The sequence below is a fragment of the Carassius carassius genome, chromosome 3 (assembly GCF_963082965.1).
Source record: "Carassius carassius chromosome 3, fCarCar2.1, whole genome shotgun sequence".
Classification (NCBI taxonomy): Eukaryota; Metazoa; Chordata; class Actinopteri; order Cypriniformes; family Cyprinidae; genus Carassius; species Carassius carassius.
The window spans coordinates 6,392,970-6,404,016 of NC_081757.1; the positions used below are offsets into that span (position 1 = coordinate 6,392,970).

An 11,047-nucleotide genomic window follows, 5' to 3' on the forward strand; every position below is an offset into this window, starting at 1 on the left:
TATCTATCTATCTATCTATCTATCTATCTATCTATCTATCTATCCATCCATCCATCCATCAAAGGTTTTGAAAAGTAAAAATAGTAATCTACTATGAATCTACTTTACTGTAGGTGACTAAATGTCATTTTCTGAAATTTTAGTATGAAGGTGAACAGCAGGCAGGAGAGACGTCTGTTGGCCTGTCACAGGGAATATATATCATCAGAAATAGGAAAATATATTACAATACACGTTTCACTCAGGGTGATTTATGAGATAAATCTAAACACACAAGCCTGAATGTTACACTTTCAGTTAAGTCAGAGCTGAATAGTATGAAGTGAATATCTGCTTGTAGTCTGCATGGCCAATTAGCAAACAGTAAGATCTTATTAAATCTTTTCATACCAAACATACACATATAAATAACAACAACAACAACCTGAAAATTCATTTTGCACAAGCAATGACATGACTATATTTGCATATATGAACAACTTCCAAATTAAATGCATATAGACTGAAAATCATTTTCATATATATATATATATATATATATATATATATATATATATATATATATATATATATATATATATATATATATATATATATATCACAAAGTATTTTCAGCAAGCACAGTACTGAATGCAAGGGTTTCTTTAGCTTTGAGCAGTGGAAGAGTAAAATAGTGTCAATAAACCATTAAAGATTGTATTTCAATTCTCAGATGCACAAGAGCGGACATTTCATTGAACTCTGTTGCCTGTGCATTTCCAGATGATATACATAAAAATATCACAAGCAATATTGTTCCTAAGTGTCTAAAAGTAGTTTAAGTGTCTCTAAATTCTGTGTAAAGATGAATGCCATATAAAAGCCAATAATAAAAGACAATATGCCAGCTCTGAACTGTCTCATCGAGTATCAGAGACAGATGATTCTGTGTATTTGATGCATCAATTGCAGCTTCACAATATAAAGACATTCACAATTCAAAATGGCTCAATATGAATTAATTCTAACTTAAGCACACAGGAGACACAAGAGAGGTTTTAAACATGGTTATTATTGCCAAACATTACAACAAGATCACAATTGTTCAGTTCTAAGAGCCAATGAAATGACAGTGTAACATGTAAAAAGTTTAGCTGAACTAACACTCTTAAGATAAAAGTCTGTAGAAGACCTGTATTAAACTGTAACAGTAACATCCACACATTAACTTAAAGGGATATTTTACCCCAAAATGAAACCGATCCCATGATTTTCCCACCCTCAAGCCATTTGTATGACTTTCTTCTTTAAGACGAATACAATCAGAGTATTAAAAAAAATGTATAATGGCAGTAAATGGTGGTTGAGATTTTGCAGCAAAATAAAGTGCATACATCCATCATAAAAAAAAGCACTCCACGTAAAGGCCTTCTGAAGCAAAGTGATGCGTTTGTAACAAAAATATCCATATTTAAAACTTTCTAAACCGTAATCTCTAGCTTCCAATAACTGTTGTACGCTAGATATTACAGTTTATATAGATATTTTTTAAATAGAGTATTTTTTATGATGGATGCATGGATCGGATGCCCTTTATTTTGCTTCAAAATCTCAACAACCATTCATTGCCATTATAAAGCTTGGCCGACCCAGGACTTTTTGAATGTATTCGTCTAAAAGAAGAAAGTCATATACACCTAGGGTGGCTTGTGCATGAATACACTTTCAGTTTTGGGTGAACTATCCCTTTAAGAAAGTCATCCTCTTGCTCGCATCTAATTAAAGAGACAGAGAATATTTTAAATACTGAAAGCTGACCAGTGATGGTTTACTGCAGCAAAACTGAGAGATGCACAGATGTAGTGTAGCACCAGCAAACTCCACAATTCATGAGAAAATATTCTCTCACACAAAAATAGAACAATCCCTTGAAGCTGCCTTTTTCATAAGTCAATTGGCACTTTACAACAGTCGGTTTCCAAAACTTCACACATGATTTTCTTTGAAAGGCACTAATGTGTGCTGGTCACGTCCAACAGCATACAAACACTTGAACCTCAGATTGAAATGAAACATCTTTAAAAAGCCACTTTTAAAGTTAAGTATTGTGTCATGGTTAAAACCAGTAGTGAGATATGAATCTGAAGTAACATGGCATTTCAGTAAAGGGAACTCGAAAAACAATTCTATTTTCCTTTCAAATTGAAACAAAAACATCTTTATCTCAGCTTAAACTCGTCAGTTTTAAGTATATCAAGATGATAGTCTTTAAAACACAGAATAAATTATACGTTTCTCAAGAAACGTCCACCGATTAAAGCCTGGACCTTTGGTTACAGTGAACCATAACAATCCCAACACAAACAATACTTCGCAGTTTGTATGGGCCAATGATTGAAATACACTTTGTTTAATTTCTTTCTACATTCATTTGTGAAATGAATCAGTAATCAGTATTAACCAACTGCTGTAACGCACAGAAGAAGGAGACTGTAATGGCTGTCATGAAGATCTGTCAAATGTCTCAGAAGCTCAGGTGATCTCTGGTGATATTCTTCAAGTCCTCTGTGAAGATGAAAGCAGCATGAGCAGATGCCAGACGTCAGCCCTGCAGGTCAAACGTCCTCAGACAAAAGCTAGAGCAGCAGTACGCTACAAAACTCACAGTGGTTCTGTGTGAGAAACACAAAGAGCAAGAAAGAAAATCCACTTATAATATGTACATAACTATTTCAAGTTGATTTCCAAACATTTGAAACGCTTGATATTACCATTCTAAATATCTTTGCATGAAAGATAATGCAATTAATTAAGGTGTATTATCTGATGTGTAACATAAATATGTGTTTTAAGCAAAACACACAGACTTTCTACAATGATTTTTGTCAAAATTTGCTGATGGCAGATATAAGGTTAAATATATATATATATATATATATATATATATATAGAGAGAGAGAGAGAGAGAGAGAATTTTATATATGTATATACAACTTATTTAAAGTGTTACCATATATATATATATATATATATATATATATATATATATATATATATATATATATATATAATATATATATATATATATATATATACACACAGTATATATAAATATATGATAACACTTTATAATAATGTTCTATTTGCTAACATTAGTTAACTACAACAGTTAACATGAATTTACAATGAAAATTACTTATCTTCACTAATATTCATTAAATAATTCACAGATATTTTATTAAAATAAACACTTTTATCTGTTAATATTATTTAATGAACCTGAGCTAACATGAATTAACAAATAACAGTTGCATTTTTATAAATTTGTCAAATAAACAGATTTACACTTTAGATAGAAACATCTTGATTCTGTAATCGATCGGATTATAAAGAAATTGTTAATAAATTATAACAAATGCTATTTCCTGATGATTTAATAATTGGAAATAGCAGCCAATATTACTGGCCTTGGCGATATATATTGATTTACCAATAATTTTTGCACCAGACAAAATTATAAGCCAGATCTAAACAAGCCACACTCAGTATCTGACATTTAGGTTTAGGGATTTTTTTAATTTTTTTATGTAAGACTCAGAACAAAAGTGATATAAATCACCCTACCAAAAACTAAAATCAAATAATGGACTATCAAACAGACAAGAGGTCAAAGCAACTTTATGTACATTTTTGGTATGGTTAGCTTAAGTTAAACTATATCACAGGGAACAAGCTGTCATAACTGAAATCAAAATATATATGTATTTTAATAGGTGCGTATATAACGGAGGTCATGATCCTCTCACAACACACATGCTTTTACAAGGCTGATCAATGAAGTGCTATTGAAACAGCAATGGATTCCTGGTAAGAGTTCTCACACTCACACACTCTCACACACTTTCACACACTCTCACACTCAGACTCAGACTCACACTCACACACACGTCCTGAGACTGAAAACTGAGAGTATAACAGGAGTGAAAGAAGCAAATGGAAAATAATTCCCTTTCTCTCGCTTGCACACGTGAACCGAGCACCACTCGTCTCCAAACTTCAGCTGAACATTCAGGGTAAGAGGTAATGGGTGAGTGGATTAGATCTCTTAATGCACGTGAAGTAGCTGAGAGCAGCAGTCGAGCAGGATGATTGGGTTACGCTGCTGGATGTTGATACCAAAACCACAGCTCTGCATTACAGATGGAACATGAAGGGCAGCGGAGCAAGCGCTGCTCATTTCCACCAATCAAACGCACAGGAAGATGAGGAGATAGAGGAAGTGACAGGGGTCCAAGAAAACCGTGTGAGAGAGAGAGAGAGAATGAGAAGAGATAGAAAGCAGGAGAGGATTTTTCTGAATGTGTGAAAGTGAGGATGCTTTTGTAAATGAATATGCACATAACAGTAGGTCAATCCCAGAATGAATGTGCATTTAAAGGGGACACGCACTTCCGTAAAAGTAAGATATTTTGAATGTTTTTAAAAGAAGTGTCTTATTGCTCACTAAGGCTACAAATATTTGTGAAATATCATTACAATTTTAAATAACTGTTTCCTATTGTAATATATATTTTTAAATTAATTTTATTTCTGTGATGCAAAGCTGAATATTTTTTTAGCTTTGCTCCAGTCTTCAGTGTCACATGATCCTTCAGAATTTGGTTATTATTAATGTTGAAAACCACTGTGCTACTGTACTTGATAATTTTGTAGAAAAGGTGAAATTTATATTTGGGATTGTTTTTTGGGAAATTTATTTTTGGGATTTCGAAATGTAGAATGGGATTTGAATAGAAATCTCAAAAGAAGCACATCATAAATCATAAAATAACATCATGAATGTCTTTACTGTCACTTTTGATCAATTTAACGCATCCTTGCTGATTAAAAGTATTAATTACTTTGCAAAACTGACTTCAAACTTTTCAATGGTAGTGTATGATAGAAAATATGACTGATATGATATGCTAAATATGATAATATAAATATGATCACGATATGATATGATATGCCAGATAGAGAATGGAAAATGGTCAAAAAAGCTTTGTGTATTAAGAAACCCTGAATAATATTATAAGTCGATAAAAATAAATATAATGGAGTATACGAGTGACAAAGAGGAAACAAAAGAGAATTTAGCATCAGTACCTCTTGTGCACTCCTGCGAGTGCGGTCTCTCTGAGAGGAAACAGTTTAGGGTAGACGATGGTGAACATGGGCTGACTACAGCGGTGACAGTGACCCAGAGGCCACCGGACCACGTCCAGCAGACTCTTGGGCAACAGGAACGGTGTCAGGAACCTCACATCTGCACACAAGACAGAAGAACATAGGCTGGTGAATGTGAAGGAACCTGATGCTTTGTTGTGGGTTTGTTTGGGACTCTTACCCTTACTGGTCCAGCTGTGGGCCGCATGTAGGACTCTGCACGCCAGCTCCTCCAGAGGCAACACGCGGTCAGTCTCGGAGCCGATGGCCTTCACTTCAGAGGGCAGGGGAACAGTCACATCTCCCAGCGTCAGACAGAGCTGCTTCACGTCAGAGATCTGCGCGGCTAGACCACATCTGTGCATGCAGACAGATAAATATCATCAAGTGAACACAGTCATGTTGAAAAAGCCAGGAAGCAACCACAACAGCTACCAGGAAAGCTATGTATACTGCCAAATCAGCGACTCTGATACTTTTGTGATTGACTTATGTCGGAAAGTTTGCATTTTTCCCCCTCTCTTGGGAAAATATGCAGCAGAGTGTTTTAAACGTTTACAGTTTACAGAACTAGTAGGGAGATTTACTTACTATAGCCAGTCTTTAAAAGATGTTCAAGAGTTTTGTAGTCTGTCTGGGGAGAGTGAACTCTGCTAGCAAGGTTAATGTGTAAAAAATTTAAAAAAAAAAATTCACTCACAAAAATCTCATTGAGCTTCACTTTGTTGCATGCTGATTCATTATCGTTAAATCATCTATTTCAGATTTATTCTAGCCATAATGTCACATAAATTTATCAAAAAAATAAAAAAATAAAATGAAAATAAAATAAAGACAAAAGATAAAAACAATAAAATAAAATTCTCTTGCACTTAATACATTTAATTCTCTTTAATGAGCTGGGAAAAAATAATGTTAATGTCTTTGAAACTTTAAAATGCGGGACAATGAACTGATAGTTTTCATTCAAAAAGACATCAAAAACAAACACACTGCACTGCCAAATCTGACATCTATTTATTATAATTGGTATATGTGAACAAAGCAATAAGCTCCAAGAAGCCGTGGATTACAGTGAATTTATAACAACTAAGGGGGTTTTCGATTCGTCCCTAACAACGCCCCCTTAGCTGTTATAAATTCACTGTTAAAGGGTTACAGGGAAAGAAAACAGCACATAGACAGTTTGAGTGATGCGGAGAGACACAGAGGAGATTGTTGACAAAGGAATTGTTGAATAAAAGTCGTTATTTTTGTTTTCTTCGCTTACAAACGGTATTCTCGTCGCTTCATAACGTTACGGTTGGACTACTGATGGCAGATGGACTATTCTGACGATGTCTTTCATACTTTTCTGGACTTTAACAGTGTAATTTATTTGGCAGTGTATGGGACAGTCACAAGCCTCCCGGTTTTCATCCAAAATATCTTAAATTGTGTTCCGAAGACGAATGAAGCTTTTACTGGTTTTGAACGACATGGGGGGTAAGTGTTTAATGACAAAATATTCATTTCGGAGTGGAGTATCACTTTAACCACGGCTTCACGGGGCTTATTGCTTTTATAAAACGGTTATTCCATATACGTAGTAAGGTTTCACAGAATAAAACGGAGCAAATAAAGTGAAACGATATTAATAAAAACCATATTCTTCCACCAAACAATGTAGTGCCTCAACCAATCAGAATCAAGGACCGGAATGATCCGTTTTATAATAATGTTTTGAGTTCACTTAAATTAAAAGTTGTAATAATATTTTATATTATCATACATTCTGTAATTGGTAATAAATGATAGATAAAAACAATGTTGCTATGTCCACTTCTTTATGTTGTTTACACATTAATTTGGAGATTCAGGTATTTAAACTTTTTTTTTTTAAACAAGTATTTAAACATAATTTATACTTATGATTACACAATTAAAATGCTAAATGTGATTAATAATGAGTAAAGCTCTACTTCATAGTAATTTTGTAAACATCAAGTTTGAAATTTCACTACAACAACAACAAACTCACTCACCCACTGCAGCCGATGACTTTGTTATAAAGATACGATGGAAGTCCCTTCAGATGAGCGTTGTTGTCCACAAACACAAACTGCAGCTCCATGGAGCGCCCCAGATCTGACAGAAATATACAACATCAGTTTATCAGCAACAACGTCAATGATTCACCTGGTTTTTGTGCAAAATATTCCAAGACGTCTAGAGCGAGGAACAGAAAACCTTTCTCTCAAATGTGAATAACCTTTAAAATAATAAAAGGCATCATATGGTTTCACAGAACTTGTATGCATCGCTTCAAAAGTCCAGGATGAGTAGCATTTTTGGAAAATGTTTTGAAAAGAAGTCTCTTATGCTCACCGAGGCTGCATTTATCTTATGAAAAATACAGTAAAGATCAAAATCTTGTGAAATGTTATCATAATTTAAAATCACTTTTTTTTTATTTTATTTGAATACATTTTAAAACGCCTTTTATTCCTGTGATGCAAAGCTGAATTTGCAGCATCATTTCAGCATAATGTATTCAATTATTCAATTATTTAAAAACAAACATACAAATAAAATATCTTACTGACCCCCAAAAGCCTGAGCTTTTGTATACATGAAAAGGTATCTTTCTTGACAGCACTGTCATATCTTCTCACCCAGGGGCACTGAAGTCAGGCAGTTGGCAGCCATGGAGAGCTCGTTGAGGTCAGGCAGCAGACAGAGCTGGCGAGGAAGGTAGTGCAGCAGGTTACGGTCTGCTGTGAGACACTGTAGGGACAGACACTGGTGCAGACGCTCCGGAAGAGTCCTCAGGAGGTTCATGGACACGTCCAGAGTCTCCAGCTCTCCGAGATCTCCCAGCTCTACCAATACACCCACAAAACCAGTCTTAAGTGTCAAATGAGATTTATATGAGATTATGAATAAATACACTTTCCGTTGATGTATGGTTTATTATGATCGGACAATATTTGGCCGAGATACAACTATTGAAAATCTGGAATCTTAGGGTGCAAAATATCTAAATACTGAGAAAATCCCTTTAAAATTCTCCAAATGAATTCTTAGCAATGCATATTACTAATCAAAAATTACGTTTTGATATATTTCCGTTAGGAAATGTCCAAAAATTCTTTATGGAACAGGGTCTTTCCTTAATATCCTAATGATTTGTGGCATAAAAGAAAAATGTATAATTTTAACCTGTACAGTGTTTTTTTGGCTATTTCTAAAAATATACTCCAGCGACTGGTTTCTTACTGCAGGCAGGGTCACATATACATTTCTGTTAAAGCTTCAATCAGGTATTATAGCAAGATATTATAACCCTAGGGAGTCACCTTATGCCCTCTGCTGGCAAAAACAAGAGCTGGTAATTTGACATTGAGAAGGTACCCCAAAAAATACAAATAAAAAGTTGCATGTCGCTAGTTAAATATGCTTGAAACTATTTGAACATTAAACTCTGTAAAACACTTAGTTTGGAATATCTCGCATATTTAAAGTCATGAACAGTCTCTGCTTCAGATGAAAAAGAGCAATAAAAAGACTGATATAAAACAACTGCGTGCTTTGAAGCACTGCATTTAAAGAGAGCGTTAAAGAGCTTGATCATTTCCCCGCAGTCTCTTTATGAAGTTTTACTTCTCAGAAACATGCAAGCGTCATGTTTAGCACAAAAATCTAAGTTTCTCCGCTGAATGATGTTTAATAACTGCAGGTTTAAAAGCTTCTGCTCGTGCAATTTCCTCAGACTCAGCTTTTGAGTGAGGAATTATTTGATGCAGTTAAAGCTTCTTAATTACACAGGGATATTTTTTTTTTTTTTTTTTTTTACAGATAATGTCTATGAATTAAAACGGACTGTTTACCTTGAATCATTATTAATTATTAATTAAACTGCTGCAGGAAGTGATTATATTCCACTCTCATTTTTCACAATCTTCTGCAAATAATTCAATCTTCTGCGACTGGAGTATATCTGGTTTATAAATGCATGTACAGATAAAGCAAAATAATTTTCTCATTGCAGCGTGTAGCATGTAAGTATTTATATTCAATCCGAAATATTATTTTGAATGTTCTTAAGCATGAATAAGCAATACAACCAAACATTCAGCAATTCTTTTTGTTGCTGGTTTGTTTATTATTAGGCTTTTCTGCGCACATCAGAATTGATCATTACTATAATCAGTAGCAACAGCTCAGTTTTTTGGATTAATGCTGATGGATGTTTGCGACTCACCTTGCGGGAGGAATTTCAGTTGGTTGTTGGCCAATCGCAGATGTCGTAATGAGCGCAGCTGACCAATCTCTGGACAGATGAACTGAAGAGCGTTGTCACTCAGGTCCAGTGACTGCAGCTTCACTAGATTGCCAATTGCTGGAAAACAACATTACGTATCATGTGCCTGACATCGAAATATTGCTATTTACTGTATAATCATGAGAAAACATTACCTTGAGGAATTACTGCAATATTGTTTGAGTGCAGGTACCTAAAGCAAACAAAAAAGAGATTGCAGGACTGTTTCATAATCTTGTTTTTCATCAGGGGTAGTACAAATAATGTTTAACCAAATTCAGACTCGACCAATTTACATCATATAGCTATTGTTTATGGGTGGGTAAGAAAACGTCCCAAAGATTGAGGAACCTCTTTTGGATAACAGTAATGTTACAGTTGTGCAAACACACTGACAACTAACATAACATTGTTATAAAACCAAGAAGAGTATAACAAAGATATATTAATATAATACTCACAGTTCTATCAAGTTGGGAAGTTTCTGAGCCAGGTTCTCTGGCTGACAGGAGGAAAACAGTATTAGGATGCAAAATGTATTTATAATATACAGAGCCAAAGGAAAAATGAAGACTAGCATCGCCGGGACTGAGATCTTACAAGTGTTGTGAGGGAGTTTCTCTTCATGAAGAGACGCTCCAGGAACTGCATCCCTTCATCTCTGAGGAGCTCCACGGGGAAACTGCTGAGGTTTCTGTAGTTCAGGAAAAGATTCTTGTGTCGCTCTTGTTTGGCCATAAAAATCGCTTCATGGAGTTCAGACGCCATGGCTGCGAGAACCGTCTCTGGTCGAGAGAGTTTTTCCCTCTTTCAGTTTCTACTTTTCCATTCTGAAAGAAACATTTTTAACATTTCTTAAAGGTTCATAAAGATTACTTGATTTAAATTATGAATAATTACACAAAATATACAGACTGAGTAACTAAAACTGAAAAAATAATATAATTTTAACAATATATACATTAATATTTAACCCATTGTGCCTCACTGATTTTATCGAATCAAAGGCGAGATGTATTGTACAGAATGACAGTAACACGTTTACCAGCGACATTAAAGCATTATCTAATGTCAGATTGTACAAATAACGACACACTAATAACAGTATGTAGCAAGATGAGCTCAGATAATGATACTGTAGTGTACTGTACTGTGTTGTCATTCAATCTCATAACACACGATGAGTTTAAACAAATTAAGGTTCTACAAAAATCTAGTCATCGACTTCTTGGCAATCTCAAATTGTTGCTTTTTGGAATTAGCGAATCATTAAACTTACATATGTACTACAAAACACGATAATGAATATCAATAACGAATCGCAACTTACATTGCATCCATGCAGTGAATGAAATATGAATAATTCTCTCTTGATAACCTCTGGAGTTGTTTGTGTACAGCACCAGCTTTCCGTCTGCGTCAAGCTCGTCACTGGATACAAGCACAGAGCATCATGGGAAATGTAGTTATTCCTGCTTAGTTTTTCCACAGCAAGTAATATATAATATAATATAACATCATTTAAAAAAAAAAAAAAGTTTTACTTTTTCTTAAGAG

At 34.5% G+C, this 11,047-nt stretch overlaps 1 protein-coding gene across 1 annotated transcript; it reads right to left on the reverse strand.

Moving 5' to 3' along the window:
- Positions 1–1,919: 1,919 nt before the first annotated feature.
- lrrc28 (leucine rich repeat containing 28) lies at positions 1,920–10,915 on the reverse strand. The gene is made up of 10 exons (XM_059526827.1): positions 10,821–10,915; positions 10,091–10,320; positions 9,952–9,992; positions 9,646–9,683; positions 9,431–9,568; positions 7,842–8,048; positions 7,212–7,314; positions 5,369–5,544; positions 5,128–5,287; positions 1,920–2,651 (listed from the first exon to the last, which is right to left on the reverse strand). The coding sequence occupies exons 2-10, from the start codon at positions 10,256–10,258 to the stop codon at positions 2,582–2,584; spliced, it is 1,101 nt and encodes a 366-aa protein (XP_059382810.1). The 5' UTR covers positions 10,259–10,320; positions 10,821–10,915; the 3' UTR covers positions 1,920–2,581.
- Between the last annotated feature and the right edge of the window lie 132 nt (positions 10,916–11,047).